The sequence below is a fragment of the Bos taurus genome, chromosome 3 (genome assembly GCF_002263795.3).
Source record: "Bos taurus isolate L1 Dominette 01449 registration number 42190680 breed Hereford chromosome 3, ARS-UCD2.0, whole genome shotgun sequence".
Classification (NCBI taxonomy): Eukaryota; Metazoa; Chordata; class Mammalia; order Artiodactyla; family Bovidae; genus Bos; species Bos taurus.
The window spans coordinates 108,169,765-108,188,526 of NC_037330.1; the positions used below are offsets into that span (position 1 = coordinate 108,169,765).

Consider the following 18,762-nt stretch of genomic DNA (forward strand, 5'->3'; position numbering starts at 1 on the left):
AATTCCCTTGCTTTCTACATGATCCAGCAAATGTTGGCAATCTGATCTTTGGTTCCTCTGCCTTTTCTAAACCCAGCCTGTACATCTGAAAGTTCTCAGTTCACATACTGCTGAAGCCTAGCCTGAAGGATTTTGAGCATAACCTTGCTAGCATATGAAATGAGTGCAATTGTACATTCAAAGAATGTTTGAACATTCTTTGGCATTGCCCTTTTTGGGATTGGAATGAAAACTGACCTATTCCAGTCCTGTGGCTACTTCCTGCTGTCTGCTTTCTCTGAATGCCCTGAAGACACTAGAAGCCTCCACATTGTTAAACCCAGTGGCACTTTGAATTGTTTTGTTACCCGTCTTTGCTCTGCGTATGACACTGCCAACCAGCATCTCCTTTTGCCGGTAAATGTGGTATTGAGTGCTTGTTCTATGTCAAGTGTTGTGCTATGCTCTTTATATGTTACTAATTCATAAAATTCTCAAAGCAAGTATGAAGAGGTCGTTATTGTTTCCCATCTACGTGTAAGGGGATTGAGGCTCTTGCTTGTGGACCAGTAGCTAATAACAGGAAGAGTCAAGCAGGAACCTTCCTAAAAGTTCTTTTTCCTGGGCTTCTATAGCCTTATTTGTTCCTGGTTTTTCTTCTCCTCTCTTTGGCTCCTCCTTCCCAAGCTCTTCTTGCTTTGCCTGCCTCTTAAGTGTGGTCATTTCTTGGGCTTGTTTCCTAATAGCTGTGGCTTCTCTCCCTTTCTGCATTGCCCTGGGCAGTTTCATCAAATCTCCTTCGAATGGCTCTCGAATGGCTCTCAGATCTCCATCTCCCTCCGGGATACCTTTTGTGAACCTTGGAACCACTTGTGGGGTTAGTCGCTCGTGTCTGACTCTTTGCGACCCCCATGGACTGTAGCCCGCCAGGCTCCTCTGTCCATGGGATTCTCCAGGCAAGAATGCTGGAGTGGGTTGTCATGCCCTCTGTCAGGGAATCTTCCCGGCCCACAAACTGAACCCGCGTCTCATGTGTCTCCTGTATTGCAGGTGGGTTCTTTACCAGCTGAGCCATCAGGGAAGCCCTTGGAACCACTTCAGATCAGATTAGATCAGATTAGTTGCTCAGTCGTGTCCGACTCTGCGACCCCATGAATCGCAGCACGCCAGGCCTCCCTGTCCATCACCAACTCCCAGAGTTCACCCAGACTCACGTCCATTGAGTCAGTGATGCCATCCACTTACCCATCCGCTTTCCTAGCATCTTCGGTTGGGAAACCCTCTGTTCAATACACACTGGAATCACTGAGAAGCTTTTTAAAAAGATAGTAATGCCTGAATCCCACCCCACAGAAACTGATTTAATTGCTTTGGGTTGTGTGACCTGAGCATCACTATTTTTTTTTATTATGGTAAAAAACGTATAACAGGAAATTTACCAAATTAACCGTTTTTACTGTACAGTACAGTAGCATTAACTGTATGCATGTCATCATACAACAGACCCCTATAGACTTTTTCATCTTGCAAAATGCAAACTATTAAAAAAAATGCAAACTCTATACTTCTTGAGCAACAACTCCTCTTCTCTCCTCCTCCCAGACCATGGCAACCACATTCTACCTTCTAAGAGTTCAGTTACTTTAGATAGCTTACATAGAAGTGGAATCATGCAGTATTTGTCTCTTTGTGACTGGCTTATTTCACTCAGCATAATGTCCTCAAAGTTGATCCATGTTGTAGCATACGACAGGATTTCCTTTCCTTAAGCTGAGTAGTATTCCGTTGTATGTCTATATCACATTTTCTTTTTTTTTTTCTTTCTACCTTTTTGAGACATCATTGACATGTATGACATATTACATACATTGACATATGTAATTCTAAATTCTGTGTGTAATTCTAAATATGATTTGGTGCACGTGTATATTGTGAAATGCTTGCCGTGGGAAGGTTAGTTAACACATCCATCCTCTCACATAATTACATTTTGTGCATGGTGCAAACACTGATGATCTGTCTTAGCAGCTTTCAAGTACACCATGATGTACACTGCTGCTGCTGCTGCTAAGTCGCTTCAGTTGTGTCTGACTCTGTGCAACCCCATAGACGGCAGCCCATGAGGCTCCCCCATCCCTGGGATTTTCCAGGCAAGAACGCTGGAGTGGGTTGCCATTTCCTTCTCCAGTGCATGAAAGTGAAAAGTGAAAGTGAAGTCGCTCAGTCGTGTCCGACTCTTAGCGACCCCGTGGACTGCAGACTACCAGGCTCCTCTGTCCATGGGATTTTCCAGGCAAGAGTAATGGAGTGGGGTGCCATTGCCTTCTCCATGATATACACTAGATCCCCTGATTTTATTCTTCTTATAATTGGAAGCCTGGATCTTTGACTAGCATCTTCCCGTTTCCCCCATGTCCTATCTCTTGGCAAAAATCCAGTCTATTCTCTGTTCTCTGAGTTTGGCTTTTCTAGATTCTACGTATAAGTGACATCAGGCAATATTTGTCTCTCTGTTTTATTTTGCTTAGCATAATGCCCTCAGGGTTCATCTGTGCTTTTGCTAATGGAAGGATTTCTTTTTTTAAAAAATGGCTGAATAACATATCATTAAATATATATGTATATGATTTTGTCTTTATCCATTCGTCTGTCAGCAGACACTTAGATTGTTTCTGTATCTTGGCTATTGTCAATAACGCTGCAATGAACAGGAGAGTGCAGTAGTCTGTACAAAATTGTGATTTCATTTCCTCGGGCTACATACTCAGAAGAGGGATTGCTAGCTCACACGGTAGTTCTATCTTTATTTTGTTTTTCATTAATATTTTTGTTGAAGTATAGTTGATTCACAACGTTGCGTTAGTTTCTGCTGTACAGCAAAGTGATGCAGTTATATACATTTTAAAAATGCTCATTTCCATTATGGTTTATCATAGGATACTGACCATAGTCCTCTGTGCTGTACAGTAGGACTTAGTTGTTCGTCCCTTCTCTGTATAGAAGCTTACATCTGCTACCCCAACCTCCCACTCTGCCCCTCTCCAGGCTCCCTCCCACCTTGGCAACCACCAGCCTGACTTCCGTATCTGAGGTTCTGTTTCATGGATGGGTTTACTTGTGTCATATTTTAGACTCCGCCTGTAAGCGCTAGCATATGGCATTTGTCTTTCTCTTTATGACTTACTTAATATGATTATCTCTAGTTGGATCCTATTTTTATATTTTTATAAGAACCTCCGTATGTTTTCCATAGTGTTTGCACTAATTTACATTCCCGCCAACAGTGCACAGGGTTCCAGTCTCTCCACAGTCTCACTAACACTTGTTATTTCTGCCTTTTGTTTATTTTTGATCCTAACAGGTACGAGGTGATATCTCATAGTTTTGACTTCCATTCCCCTCATGATTAGTGATATTGAACATCTTTTTATGTGCTTATTGGCCATTTGCACATCTTTGGAGAAATGTCTATTCAAGTCCTCTGCCCACTTAAAAAAAATTGTATTTATTTATTAGTTTTGGCTCTGTTGGGTCTTTGCTGCTGTTCACGGGCTTTCTCTAGGTGGGGAGAGCAGGGACTACTCTCTGCCGCAGCGTGCAGGCTTCTCAGCATGGTGGCTTCTCTTGTGGAGCCCGGGCTCTAGAGAGAGCACAGGCTCACTAGTTGTGGTGCGCGGGCCTCACGACACGTGAAGTCTTCCGGGAGCAGGGATCGAACCGGTGTCCGTTGCACTGGCAGGTAGATTCTCAATGCTGGACGACCAGGGAAGTCCCTGCCCATTTTTAAATTGGGTTATTTGTGGGGTTTGGTGGTGTTATTGCTGAATTGAAGGAGTTCTTTTTATATTCTGGACATTAACCCCTTATCAGATATGTGGCTAGTAAATATTTTCCCCCATTCCATAGGTTGCCTTTTCACTCTGTTGATTGTTTCCTTTATTGTCCTGATGTTTTTAAGTTTGTAGTGCCATTTGTTGTTTTTACATTTGCTGTCTATGCTTTTTGCTTTTTGTGTCATATTCAAGAAATCTGCCAAATTCAGTATCAGGAAGTTTTTCCTCTATATTTTCTTTTAGAAGTTTCAGGTCTTACGTTTATGTCTGTAATTCATTTTGAGTTCATTTTGTATGTAGTATAAACTAAGGGCCCAACTTAATTTTTTTCATGTGGATATTCAATTTTCCTACCACCATTTGTTAAAGAAGCTTTTTTGTTTTGTAATAAACTTAAGTAAGTGGGATTGCTTTCTTGATTTTTCACTTCATATTGTTCATTGTTAGTGGGTGGAAATGCGAATGAGTTTCTGTGATTTGATTTTGTATCCTGCAATTTTGGCAACAGTATTTTCTGTGGAACCTTTAGTGTTTTCTACATATAAGATTATGTCATCTGTGGACAGAGATCATTTTACTTCCTCCATTCCAATCTGGAAGCCTTTTATTTCTTTTTCTTGCCTAATTGCACTGTCTAGGACTTCCAGGACTGTGCTGAATAGAAGTGGCAAGATTCCTAATCTTCAAAGGAAAGCTCTCAGCTTTTCACCATTAAGTATGATGTTAGCTGGAGCTTTTCATATAGGGCCTTTATTTTGTTGAGGTAATAGATGGGGAAACAGTGGAAACAGTGTCAGACTTTATTTTTTGGGGCTACAAAATCACTGCAGATGGTGATTGCAGCCATGAATTTAAAAGATGCTTACTTCTTGGAAGGAAAGTTATGACCAACCTAGATAGCATATTCAAAAGCAGAGACATTACTTTGCCAACAAAGGTCCGTCTAGTCAAGGCTATGGTTTTTCCTATGGTCATGTATGGATGTGAGAGTTGGACTGTGAAGAAGGCTGAGCGCCAAAGAATTGATGCTTTTGAACTGTGGTGTTGGAGAAGACTCTTGAGAGTCCCTTGGACTGCAAGGAGATCCAACCAGTCCATTCTGAAGGAGATCAGTCCTGGGTGTTCATTGGAAGGACTGATGCTAAAGCTGAAACTCCAGTACTTTGGCCATCTCATGCGAAGAGTTGACTCATTGGAAAAGACTCTGATGCTGGGAAGGATTGGGGGGCAGGAGGAGAAGGGGACGACAGAAGATGAGATGGCTGAATGGCATCACCAACTCGATGGACGTGCGTTTGGGTGAACTCCGGGAGTTGGTGATGGACAGGGAGGCCTGGCGTGCTGCGATTCATGGGGTCGCAAAGAGTCGGACACGACTGAGCGACTGAACTGAACTGAACTAATTTCCTTCTATTCCTAGTTTATTTGAGTATATTACCTCTTGACCAGACTATTAGAATAGTTAAGTAGCTTGTCTTCCTGCCTGCTGTGCTGTCTAATATCTCCGAGCCATAGAACATGTAGAAATAGCCTGGGGCAATTAGAACCAGCCACCTGAAGGGAAGCTGGAGTGTAGGGGGTGGGCAAGCAGCACGTGGCCTGCTTCTTTCCCGCTCAGAACCAAGGAAGCCAAGAGCTGTGGTGTCAGAGCTTTCCTCTAGCGTCATGAAGAGGCTATCCCTCAGGCCCCGCCCCTCAGGAGGCTCTTGCCCCACCCACAGCCCCTTGGGCCCTGCCCCATTTGGCTCCCCGCGCGCCCCGCCTTTCCAGCCCCCTGCCCCTGCCCCAGAGAACCTCGCATTACTCAACTTTCAGCGCCCTGGGAGGAGGATGAGATCCGCAGGGACCGAGTGGAGCCCCAGAGCGTGTCTCTGTCGTGGCGGGAGCCCATCCCCGCGGGAGCCCCAGGGGCCAACGGCACAGAGTATGAGATCAGATACTTCGAGAAGGTGAGTCTGGGTCTGGGAGGGACCTCGGGTTGCATTACCAGCTGCGGTCTGTCCCCCTCTCTTGCCGGCTTCCTTTTCTTTACAAGTCCCTCCCAGCATAAGTCCTTGCTTTGTTTCTAAACATCTCCACTGGCCCCCTGAGCGGCCTACCCAGCCGGAGTTTCTTCCTGGCCCCTCCTCACCGTGGACACACAGCTCTCCCTCTTTGCTCGGGTCTCCTTTCGGTAACCCGTCATCGTGTCCATTTTCGCCACTACTGCCTACTGTTCACAGTTGACAAAAAGCTTCCCCTGGGGGCTGATGCAGACTTTCTGTGGCTGGATTCTGTGCATAGTTTGCACCCTTTTTAAGAAAAAGAACGCAGAAACATATTGTTTCAAATTTTATGGAAAAGTACCACTGTGGGAACATGTTGCCAGGTCTGGTGGTGTGCCAGGGCTCAGCATAAATAATATGCTGATAAATGATGTACTGATAAATGTTTAACAGTCAGCTCTCACAGTAATGAATGTATGCACTCAAATTTTAATTTTACTGATGTGGAGACTGTGTAACCAATCATTTACAAATAATAATAGAAAGTATACAATGTTCCTTATTGTAAACTCTGTAGGGCTAGTTGATTCTCCTAGGATACTTTTTCTTGATTTTGGCTGACTTCTTGTATCTGTGGTCAGCCTATGGTTGCAGCTCAAGGGTGGTTTAACAAGTGGAGTTAGGTCCAGATCCACTATCTCTTTCTGCCTAAGTTTATTGTCTGAATTTGATAGGTAATCTACAGTTAAACTGTTCTCACTTTGGTGACAATTGTATTCTTTAAAGCAAAACTTTGCTTTCAACTTAGCATTACATGTGTTAGGACTTTACTCCCTCCTCAGTGACTCCAGGGAGTTCTTTGCTGAATCAGATAACAGATTTTGAAAAGAGAAATCTGGAGAGCTGAGAGAGAGAGAGAGGAAGTTGGGGGCTTTCAACCCAGAGATGGTAGCTGAAGCCAAAGGACCTGAGGGGATGGCCAAGGGAGGGGGGCATGAGTGAGAAAAGCGGCTGGGACTGGGTTCTGGGGGTCCCTGACGTCAAGGAGACCACAGCGAAGGTTGCTGGGAAGGAGCCAGGCAGGCAGCAGTTGCTTAGAAAGGGCTCACTGAACTGACACTCAGGGATCAGAGCATAGATACAGTCCCAGTGCTGAGCTGGGTGGTTGCTCCCTGGCCCATAGGGAGTGTGACTTTGTGGGGAACCAAAACCCTTGAAAAGACGAGCCAGTACAAAAGGGGCTGTGTTTGAAAGCCTTCAGGAGTGTCTCATGGAGCCTGATGACCAGAAGCGTGGCAGGAATCACCAGCCCCTCATCTCTGAGTTCTCTCCATACCAACCCCGCCTCCTCTGCAGGAAGGGCGCCTTGCAGCCGCCCAGGCTGGCAGCCCCTTTTCCCCTCCCCTCCCCAAGCCTGCTTATAAATTCTGCAGCCAGGGCCTCACTGTCTTTCCATGGTATGTTCAAATGCCCAAAAGTGGGATTCTGATTGGCCCAGCTTGGGTCAGAGTCTGCCCTGATTCCTGAATACCGGGCCCGTAGAAGTGGGGCCACAGATACAGGGGAGATGCACCTTTGGGGGCTGTGAGTGTGGCAGGGGCTCTAATCAGGGGGTGTGTGCAGAGATGAAATGATGGCAGCATGTCCAGCATGCACCGTGATCAGATGTGTTGGGGGCAGGATGACATAGTGCACAGAGCACAGGACCTAAAGGAATTGGGAAGATGTCACCCCGCCCCTTCCCTGCTGGGAGCATCACCTATACAAGCAGATAGGAATGTGTAGGAAGTCTGCTCCTATAGGGTCTAGCCCAGCAGCGGGCAGTGAATGGGCCCTTGGTGGGGGGCTGTGGGTGAGCCTCTCAGCCCCTCTGATCTGAATTCCTTATCTGTGAACCCACACCTTGTAGGACATTGTGAAAGTCCGGTGACAAGGGGAAGGAAAAGCCAACAAGGGCCGGGCAGGTGTCAGGGCTCATTTCCTCCTTCTTTCCTCTGAGGGGTCAGGTGCAGTTCCTCCTCTAGATGGCCAGGCATCGATGCCTTTCATCCTAGCATCCCCATAAGGCAGCATCTTCTCTAAAGTTTCTGTTACTCGGAGGTGGGGTTGTTCTCAGTTAAGGTACCACCGAGTATAGGTGGAAACTTGTGGTGGAGAAAGGGCCTGGGGACCTTCTGGAAGAAAGATGTGAGATTCCTCCAAGATGAGTGGAGTTATTCCAGCAGCCCGGGCTCCTCCCCCCTGGGTACCTCTGCCACCTCCCTAACCCTTCCCTCCACATTCTCCCAGGAGCATGGGGCCAGTCCTGGGTCTGGGCTCATGTATCTCCGTCCCTCCCCAGGGTCAGAGTGAGCAGACTTACTCGACGGTGAAGACAGGGGCGCCTGCGGTCACTGTCACCAACCTGAAGCCGGCTACCCGCTACGTCTTTCAGATCCGGGCAGCTTCCCCAGGGCCCTCCTGGGAGACCCAGAGCTTCAACCCCAGCATTGAAGTGCTGACCCCAGGGGAGGGTAAGTGACACGCAAGAGGAGAGAAGACCCAGCCTGGGGCTGGAGCATGGAGGCAAATTGAGGGGTTACCTGTGCAATTAAGGGAACCTGCAGAACAGTTCGGTTACAACCTAACAAACGAATGAGACTGGAATCCAGTAACTAGTGGCTTAGATTGAGTACCTGTCCTGGAAGAACTCACAGGGGAGGGATCCATGAACAGCTGGAGCCCAGGTCTCAGCTGGTGTCTCCCTCCCATGTCTCGAGGAAACATCCCCTGCCCTCTCCAAGATTCCTCTCTTTTCTTGGGAGGACTTTTCTTCTCCTGGTCACTTCTTGTCCTTGACCACTGACTTCTTGTTCCATCCTGCTGCTTTCTCTCTGTCGTGACACAGACTCAAACGTGGGCACCATCCCTCTTCCCGCTACGCCTTAGCGTGTGAAGTTGAGGGGTCGGCCCAGCTTTCCCTCTGGACTTCCAGGCCCTGAGGTCCATCATCCCTGCATCCAGCCTTCGCTGAGGGTTGGGGCACACCAAGGGAGTGTCACCTGCAGCAATAAACCAAGCAAAAACACCAGAAGTGGTTACAACTCCGAGCTTTCACTGCTGGGGCCTGGGTTCAGTCCCGGGTCAGAGAACTAAGATCCCACAAGCTGCGTGGTGTGGCCAAAAGCAAACAAACTAACAAAACACCAGGAGAACTGCATACTTTCAATGGGTGAATTTTATGGTGTGAGAATAATTTCTCAATAAAGTTGTTATCAAAACAAAGCAAAACAAGAACTGAACATCAGATATTCCTGATCCTAAAACAGTTCCAGCTCTCGGCCATGGTGTGGTACTACCCCTCCTGCCCTGGCTTCCCTGCCCTGGTTCCTCCTCCCCCTCCCCCAAACCCCCAGGACCCCTTCCGGATGTGCACAGAGCATTTAGTGCTTTCTTTTAGTCTCCTGCCGCTAACCCAGCCCTCAGGACCTCACCCCTATCTACCCCGAGCAGCTCATGAAAGTATTTTTCCTGGACAAAAGGCAGTTTGCCTAAGAGGCATCCTGGCACCAGCTGTCAAGATAATAATTCTTTCCAACCTGCTACACGAGTCGAATCCAGGATAGAAAGAGTTCTGAGCCCAGGGGGAGGTAGAGATAAGGTGTTGAGGGAGTTTGCCTTCTGGGAAGGAGTCAGCACTTCTTGCTCGAATGCCTGTCTCCGCCAGACCCCAGCCAGGTGCTGGTGAGAGGAGATTAGAGCTGGGTCTTGAAGGCTGGGGAACGTTGGAGTTCTCCATGGGGAGGTGGGCAGGGAAGGCATCTTGGAGAGTGAGAGGCGGCAGAACAAAGGCTGGTGGGTTGGGCTGGAGTGGATGTGGTGGAGGGTGGGCGCTGGGGGCCGGTAGCTGAAGAGGACTGATGACTTCTGTTACTCTGGTGCTTCTCAGTTGGTGGATCCCTGGGTCTGGAAGATCCCCTGGAGAAGGAAATGGCAACCCACTCCAGTATTCTTGCCCGGGAAATCCCTTGGACAGAGGAGGTTGGTGGGCTACAGTCCATGGGGCCTCAGAGAGTCAGATACAAATGAGCTACTGAGCGCGCACAGTCGGTAGATGTGCCGCTCAGCTCCTGGCCTCCTCTGTTGTGGCCCTGGCTACAGAGAGTGGTTCCCCAAGCGCAGAGCGCTTTTTCCAGTGAGCTGTGACCCCAAGTCAAGTTCACGAGGAGGACCATGCTGCACTACTGTACTAGCTAACCACTCAACAGCCAAACACAATATCACTCATTACCTCATGGTTTCTGTGGGTCAGGAGTATGCGCACGGCTTAGCCCTCACTGCAGTCCAGCTGTCCTCTGGGGCTGCGATCATCTCCAGGCTTAACTGGGCGGAGATGGAGAGGAGGGGAGGGAGGGAGTGAGTGCTTCCCTAGTTGGACTCTTGCTGGCTGCTTGCTGGAGGCAGGCACAAGACTCCTAGGCTTCTCCAAGGGCTGCTCATAACCCAGCAACTAGATTCTTCTAGAGACTGTGAGAGAGGGAGCAAGAGGGAGCCCAAGATGGAAGCCGATCTCTTGTAACCTAATCATGGTGGTGACATCCCATCACTTGTGCTGTATTCTGTTCATTAGAAGCGAATGACTGTGTTCGGCCCACGCTCATGGGGGAAGGAACACCAGGAAGCGGAGAATCCTGCAGGGCTATCTCAGAGGCCGCTGGCCACACCGATTTTCTCTGCATCCTCCATTTCCCTGTCCACCAGGACAGCTCATTTCAAACAGTCCTTGGCGACAGTTCTATCTTCCGCCACCAGCCAGGCCCAGGACCCTATTCCCCATCTCTGGAAATGAGGGCTCTGAAATCTGTTCTTTTGACCCTGACCTTGTTGACCTCTGACCCTCCCTTTCTCTGCTGTCGCTCTTCCTCACTTGCTGTGTGACATCCTAATAGCGGCTCTTGGGATCTGACCACATCTGTCGAGCTCCCAGCCTCTCCTGGCCCCACGATCATCTCTCCCCAGCTTCCGCGGACTCTCCTGGTTGAAGCGCTCTCCAGCCCTGCTGGTCCCCATTCCCCAGACATTATTTTGCACCCACCCCATTGTCCCCAGGACTGGCTCTCCTCCATCATCCCTCATCAAGGCTGCCTGCTGAAGTGTCTTTTTCTAATCCCAGTTTATTCATCAGGGCGCGTAGCATCTTCCCCATTCCCAACAGTTATCCCAAGCCTTTATCTCTTCCAAGCACCCCCTCTCTCTCCCCACTCCTGCCCTAGCAGATTCCCTCATTCCTCTCCTGGTGGGAAGGGACTCTGTCCACTGCTCTGGGCTCCCTGTTACCCTCAAGATAAAGCTCGTCCTCCTGGCCTAGCATTCAAGGCCCTTCTGGGTCCGTCACCTCCCCCAGTTCCCTTCATCCTCCTGCCTTCCAGCTTTAGCTCTTCATATCTTGCGTCTCTGCCTCCATGCAGCCTGCTTTCCAGCCACATGGGATGGCCTGTCGTTTTCCAGACCCAGCAAGTGCATCGAAGCATCATCAACAACCCTGTCCATCTTCCAGGTCCAGGGCAGATGATGCCTCTTCTGCAAACCTTCCCCATTGGCTTTAGGAAGAAATGATTGTGCCTCTGCTCAGCTCTGCTCCTGTCTCTGTTTCTTTTTTTTCATTGATTTTTCATTTCTGTCTCCCCTGCCAGTCGGTACACCCCTCCAGGGCAAGGATTCTGGCTCATTCATTGCCGACTCCCCAGGACCATTGCCATTCTGGTGCACGTGTTGGATGGATGAATGGGTGGATGGGGCTGAGGGCCTGGGGTCCTCTTGGCCCCTCTGCTGGGGAAATAGTTCAAAGCAGAGGCTTTGGGAATCAGGTTTGAATCTTAGGGTCACCGTTTATTGGCTTTGTGACCTTGGGCAAATTACATAACTTTTCTTGATGTCAGTTTGCTCAGCTGCAGAATGGAGACAGGACGTGACTTAGCAACTGAACAATAGCAAAAATTTTCGGTGACAGTTCTGGATTGGGGTTGGGGAGCTCAGAGAAAAGGCCATGCCCCTGCAGAGCCACCTTCCTCGTGCATCTATAAGGCAAAAAGGAAGGCCCGAGCCTGCCCATCTGGATGCCTGCTCCTCTCTCTCAGAGCTGAGCTGCAGTAGAAGTGACCCGCCCTGGGAAAGAACGAAGCTCCAGGTGCCTTTGTGGTTGGTGGGGGCAGCCTTGGTCCCCGGCTGCTGGGAGGCCAGGCCGAGGGTGGAGGTGCTATGGACATGCTGCCGTGGGGTGAGGACAGGAGTCTGTCCTGGGGCTTACCCGGGAGCCTGGTCCTCTGCCTCTCTCAACCTTGTGGTTTTCCTCCCAGCCACCTCCAGGTCCAAGGACCAGAGCCCCGCGGTAGTCGTCACCGTGGTAACCATCTCAGCCCTCCTCGTCCTGGGCTCTGTGATGAGCGTGCTGGCCATTTGGAGGAGGTAGGTGACTGGTTCCAGCCTGGCTGGCCCCTGGCGGGCTGTGTCCCTGCCCTCAGGTACCTGTATCTGTATCTGCATTTGCACATGTGCGGATTTGCACAGGCGAGCATACCGCTGTGTAGAGACAGGCCTGACTGGTGCTGTCCTGGCCCCTCCCCCCACGCCCTGTTCCTGCTCAGCTGCTGTGGGATGAAGGGGATTTAGCTCCTTCACTCATTAAATGTCAGAAGGCATCACTGTGGAGGGAATCAAGCTCTGGCTGCTCCAGTGTAATTGGGAGCCTCCCGAGGCGCTCAGAGGCCCCCAGCCCCTGCCCCCAAGGGATCTAGAGGCCCTTGAACACAGGCAGAGGGAAGAAAGGCAGAAATTGTGTGTGCGTGTATGTGTGTGGGAGCAGGGAGAACAGGGAGGGGAACTCATATGCCAGAAACCCCCAAGCCCCAGAGGAAGGAAGCTTGCAGAGAAAAGGGATGGGCAGAGAAAGGGGATGGGCGGAGGGGGAAAGATATGGAGCTTGGGTCTGGCTCAGCAAAGATAGAGTCCCTTTGGCAGAGGCACCCCAGGTGGGTTCCAGGCTGGGGCTGAGGTCAGCAGACTGGAAGGATTGGGAAGGCCGCATGTGACAGGCTGGAGTAGGGGGAGCAGAGGAGAGGAATGAGCTGGTCCGGGAGCCACACGTCAGCATCCTGGAACCGCCTGCGGGCCGGAGGGGCAGCAAGATTTCATCTGGCTAAGATGGGGTTATTTGCTTGGCCTTAAGTGACTGAGGAGGAGAGGATCTGGGAGCCAGCTCTGCCCCGGCCAGGTGAGTCAGAAAAGCAGGACAAGAGTAGAATCTCCTTGATCATGGAGCTTAAAAGGTCCACAGATGAGACCCATTGGAAAAGCAGAAATGGACAGGAGCTGGGAGCAGCTTGTGCTGGCTGTGAGCTCAGGAGCTCCGGAAGGCAGGAGAGGATGATGGAGAGGTGAGCATGAAGGGCATCTTTGGGCTGAGGCTGCAAGACAGGAGCGGCTGCCCAGGAGCACCTCGGAGACTGCTGCGCTAGAGCAGGCAGGGCAGGCCAGGCGTGGATTTCAAAACCTACTCAAAATCAAATGGCACCAACATGGGAATCTGCCAGGTCTAGCACTGATGGGCAGGGACACGCGTCTCCAACACGCACGCCCCAGCTTCCCTCGCTCATCTCCTCTGCTCCCTGTCTCTGCAGTCCCCAGCTCTGTACAGTGGGCTCCTCACCTCCACTTGCTCTCCCAGTCGATCCTGGCTCATCCCAGTTCTCACTAGGGTGTGTCATCATCAGGTGGAAGTGTCTCGCTTTCTCTGTCACTCCTCCAGCCACTCGGCCTTGCCCCCTGCATCTCTCCTCAGCTCTCCCGGATGTTCATGGATGTCCTGTTCCCACACTGGATGACATCACTAGCCATTGGACAACCTGCCCCAGTCTTTGGCCTCTGGGGTCTTTGACTTCGTTTCCACAGACCCTCGCTCCTGTTCCGCCTCAGCTGCCCTCTCTTGTCTCCTGACGTGGACCAGGCCATCAGCCCGGTTCCACTTGTGCCCTGCAGACTGCCGGTCCTCGCAGCTCACTCTCTCAGCTGTGTCTGCTGCACCTGCTCTTTACCTGCACCACTGAGTCTGCACACCTGCTTATCTCTGCATCCATCCTCTCCCTCTGTTTCCCTATAGGCAGTGCCATCCTCCCAGCCGGGATCAGTCCTACCTGTGACTGTAACCCACTGCTTCCTACCTTCTCAGGAGCCCTTACTGTTGATCACATCTACTTCTTCCCTATATGCTGACTAACATTTGTTGAGTGCTTTGTAAGCTCTTGGCGCCAGTGTGATCAGGCAGGGCTGTCTTGATCCTGATCTTATTAAAGAGAAAACCAGCCAGCTGATCCACAGACATTGAGGGAAGGATCTAGGGAGTTGGTCCGTGCCATCAGATTCCAGAGCCCATGTGGGGGACCGCCGTCATGACCACTCCATCCTGCATGACTGCCTCCACTGGTATCGACACGTGGCCATCTCTCTCGAGTCTCCCTCAGCTCTCCTCCATGAGTCTTCACATGACCTTGCTCTTCTGATCCTGTTTCCTTCCTTCCTTCTTGTGACATCACTGCCCCCACCACCTTCTGCCCCCGATTTCCCTTCTGTTTCCTTCCAGTTTCTCTGATGGTTCTTTCATAGTCTCCTCAGTGGCTTCCTTCTCTGTTGTGTTGTTAGTCGCTCAGTCTGACTCTTTGCAACCCCATGGACAGTAGCCCACCAGGCTCCTCTGTCCATGGGGTTCTCCAGGCAAGAATACTGCAGTGGGTAACCATTCCCTTCTCCAGGGGATCTTCCCAACCCAGGGATTGAACCTGGGTCTCCTGAATTGCAGATAGATTCTTCACCATCTGAGCCACCAGGGAAGCCCTCCTCTCCTCTTCCCTATCTCGAGATGGGGGGTGGGGCGCTCAGACTTGTTCCCTGTCCCACTTCCCTGTCCCACTGCTCCCTCCTCTCCCTGGACAAGGCCCCCAGCTCTAGAACTTGTATCTCCAGAGCAGACCCTTCTTCTAAACTGCACCCCCCACCCCCGCCACATATAGCTAACTCCCTGCTCACTGATGAGCCCTGCTTATCCCAGAGGTGCTGCAAACTCAAATTTCTAAACGGGAACTTGTCATTGCTTCACCTTTGTAAACGGTACCTGCCTCACTTCACTGGGCAAGCCGGAACGCTACAGTGCTTCCTACCTTTCGCCTCTCCCTTTCTGACCTCCAGCCTTCCCCAAGCCCTGTGGCCCTGTCACCTCAATGTCACTCTTACTTCTCTCCATCCACGGTCGCCCCATAGCCTGAGCCATCTCCTGCCATCTCCTGCAGGGATAACAGCAGCAGCTGGGATGATGTTTCTAAAGTGCAAATTGAACCGTGGCACTCCCCTGCTCAAACCTGCCTCCCCCAGGGGCTCTCCTCTTCCCCACCCCCAGGATAAAAACCCCTGAAAAACCCTGCCTCAGGGGCCCTGGTTGCCAACCCATGACTTTGTTGATCGTGATGCAGTCCTTTGGCCCACGGTGGCCTCTCTCGGGAAGCCATCCTTGACGGTCTCAACCCTGTCTCAGCTACATGTTCCCACGGCGCACCGCCCTTCTCCTTTGCTCAGACCTGTGAGTGGGCTTGTGGTTCCTTCTCAAGGTCTGTTTTCTTGACTAGACCGGAAGTTGCCCCTGGGCGCAAGGCCTGCCTGTTGTGTTCAGCTGTAGGCAGGGAGGCAGCTTGGACTTGAAGTCAGGGCACGGATTTGGGTGTCTCTGAAGTTCAAGAATTCACGGCATCGCAAAGTGAAAATAACTAGGATTGCGGAGGGGGTGAGTGGTTAGGTCTGGGGCTGGGGTTACATGTGTGCTGGGGGGACAAGCTTCCAGACCCAGAGGACAAGAAGGTCCTTCCCCTGGGGCACAGACCTTGTCCTTTTGGAGGGACAAAGAGGTGCCACCCTGGGTGCTGGTAAGATGGGAAGGGCTGGGACAGCCTGGCTCAAAGGATGACTGTGGACATCCCCACTCCCACCCCTACCCCAGGCCCTGCAGCTATGGCAAAGGAGGTCGGGACGCCCACGATGAGGAGGAGCTGTATTTCCACTGTGAGTTGTCTGGGCCTGGCCCGGGGCGGGGTGGGCACCACCTCACCTTACTTCCTCAGTCCTCTTCCTGACTCCCCTTGCTTCAGTTCAGTTCAGTTCAGTCGCTCAGTCGTGTCTGACTCTTTGCAGCCCCATGGGCTGCAGCACACCAGGCTTTCCTGTCCGTCACCAACTCCTGGAGTTTACTCAAACTCATGTCCATTGAGTTGGTGATGCCATCCAACCATCTCATCCTCTGTCGTCCCCTTCTCCTCCTGCCTTCAATCTTTCCCAGCATCAGGGTCTTTTAATGAGTCAGTTTTTTGCATCAGGTGGCCAAAGTATTTATTGGAGTTGCAGCTTCAGCATCAGTCCTTCCAATGAATATTCAGGAGTGATCTCCTTTAGGATAGAATGGTTGGATCTCCTTGCAGTCCAAGGGACTCTCAAGAGTCTCCTCCAACACCACAGTTCAAAAGCATCAGTTCTTTGGCGCTCAGCCCTTGCATACCTCCCCTTTCCTACTCCACTGCTCCAACCACGGAGGCCCTTTTCCTCACTCCTGTCTCTTTCTCCTCATTGCCAGTCAAAGTCCCAACTCGCCGCACGTTCGTGGATCCCCAGAGCTGTGGGGACCCGCTGCAAGCCGTGCATCTGTTTGCCAAGGAGCTGGATGCGAAAAGCGTCACGCTGGAGAAGAGCCTTGGAACAGGCAAACTGGGCACCCGGGGAAGCCTTGTCTATGGGGAAGCCCTTCCTCTACCCACTGCCAGCCCTCCCTGGAAGCCCCTCCTCCACCCCACCCCACCTCTATCCTTTTAGCCTGCCTCCACCCCAAGTCCCACCCCCATCTCTGCAGGCCTGGCCTTCATCCAGTCCCCACGCTGTCCAGGAAGCCCCCACCTCCACATCAAGCTGGGCCTCTGCCCACCAGGGTCCAGGGAGGGAGGTGAATCTGTGAGCCTGCCTTCTTACCCTTTACCTGCCCCCAAGGTCAGAACTCTCTCCTTTCAGGCTCTTTCAGAGATGGTTCTGCAGACTGCCACTGGCAGAAGTTTGGTCCCAGGCTTTCAAGGCCCGATGGGGAGGGGCGTTTGCAAGATTGGGGTCCAGGCATACCTGAGTTCTAGCCCTGGCTCTGCCACTGACCAGGGGCTCGTCCATCTTCTGCTCCGAGCCTCAGCTTCTCATCTGTTAAATGGGCATGATATCTGTCTCAGAGCTGCTGTGGGAGTGTCCCAGCGCAGCCCAGGGCCTGGCTCCTAGCGAGTGTGTGCTCTCTCATGATCAGCGCCCTGGCTTCCTTGCTTTGTGTCTGCAAGCCCTCCCGCCCTGTGTTGAGAAAGCAGCGCTTTCACCAGGAGCCCAACGCTCTACCCCAGCACTGTTGGCAGACTCGCTGGGCAGAGGCCAGAAAGGGGCAGCGTGGTGGAATAGATGTCGTGGCGCAGCACGCCTTTGATGTGCTGGCACGTGCATAGTCCTCGCTTTGAGGCTTTGAAGTTTCCCACCGGGGGAGGCAGGGAGGACTCCGCATTTCAGAGGAGAAAACTGAAGCCATAAGAGGGGCAGAGCAGATGGTCAGTACTCAGTTCACCAGGATTTGAACTCAGATGCCCCGAGTCCCAGGCCAGAAAGGGCCCTTGAGCCGGAATCTGCTCACCCTGCCCGGGTTGGCCAAGGCCGCGGCCTCTGGGGGGTGTCTGAGGTGCTGTTCTCCCCCAGGGCGGTTTGGGGAGCTGTGCTGCGGCTGCCTGCAGCTCCCGGGCCGCCAGGAGCTCCCCGTGGCCGTGCACACACTGAGGGAGGGCTGCTCCGACTCTCAGAGGCTCAGCTTCCTGGCCGAGGCCCTCACCCTGGGCCAGTTTGACCACAGCCACGTGGTGCGACTGGAGGGCGTGGTCACCCGAGGTAGGGCTGGTGCTCCACCAGCGTGGGTGGGTGGGGGAGTGGGGGAGGAGTCCGTGGTGTGGGAAGTGGGGTGCGCCACGCCCCCAGGCCCTCTCTGCTCAGTCTTGGGAGGGCGCCCCGACGTGGCCCAGCATGGGGAGAGGAGCTCAGCTCTCCATCACTGACTCAAGTGGCCTCTGACCCTGCGTGATCTCTGGATGTGTGGTGACACTCGGGGAGTGCATCCCTGGTGATTTCCCCCAGCTAACTTGCTGCACATCCTCACCTTGGCCTTTGTCCCCCTCAGGCGCCACCTCTCCTGCTGTTCAGCAGAAGAGGGCAGGCAGGAGGGGGGCGAGACTCAGGGAGCTGGGCCCTCGGTCCTGGCCACCTTGGCATGGGGCGGGGAGTGGGGATCACGTGTGCTCACAGAGGGCAGCAGGCACCTGAGCATATATGTCCCCCTCCCTGAGCACAGGAAGCACCCTGATGATTGTCATCGAATACATGAGCCATGGGGCCCTGGATGGCTTCCTCAGGGTGAGTGGTCTGGGCCCCAGGGGGTGCCGATGACCGAGGTTCTCTTGATCCCTCACTTTTCCCTTTGGTGGGACTTGGGGTTGGCCTCATCCTTTGTAGAGATGCCCTCTGGCCAGGCTGATCTGGCAGGTGACATGGCCAACTGAAGCCCAGAGAAGGCCATGACTTCCCTGGGGTCACAAAGCACCAGGGAAGCGAGGGTGCAGCCGGGACTCCATCTCCTCCTCCCTCCCAGCGGCATGAGGGCCAGCTGGTGGCCGCACAGCTGATGGGGCTGCTGCCCGGCCTGGCATCAGCCATGAAGTACCTGTCGGAAATGGGCTACGTCCACCGGGGCCTGGCTGCACGCCGGGTGCTGGTCAGCAGCGAGCTTGTCTGCAAGATCTCTGGCTTCGGCCGGGGCCCCCGGGACCGAGCAGAGGCGGTCTACACCACCATGGTGAGGGAGCCCTTCCCCGCATCCCCCTTCTCCCTGA

The 18,762-nt window shown here is 52.2% G+C and overlaps 1 protein-coding gene across 1 annotated transcript in view; it reads left to right on the plus strand.

Annotated features, from left to right (window-relative positions):
• EPHA10 (EPH receptor A10) overlaps window positions 1–18,762 on the plus strand; it is a 40,642-nt gene that overhangs the window by 20,053 nt on the left and 1,827 nt on the right. The window contains exons 6-13 of the mRNA NM_001205822.2: window positions 5,628–5,761; window positions 8,139–8,310; window positions 12,133–12,241; window positions 15,816–15,877; window positions 16,443–16,568; window positions 17,582–17,767; window positions 18,225–18,286; window positions 18,522–18,725. Of these exons, the coding sequence (NP_001192751.2) occupies window positions 5,628–5,761; window positions 8,139–8,310; window positions 12,133–12,241; window positions 15,816–15,877; window positions 16,443–16,568; window positions 17,582–17,767; window positions 18,225–18,286; window positions 18,522–18,725 (1,055 nt within the window). The remainder of the gene's footprint in view (window positions 1–5,627; window positions 5,762–8,138; window positions 8,311–12,132; window positions 12,242–15,815; window positions 15,878–16,442; window positions 16,569–17,581; window positions 17,768–18,224; window positions 18,287–18,521; window positions 18,726–18,762) is intronic.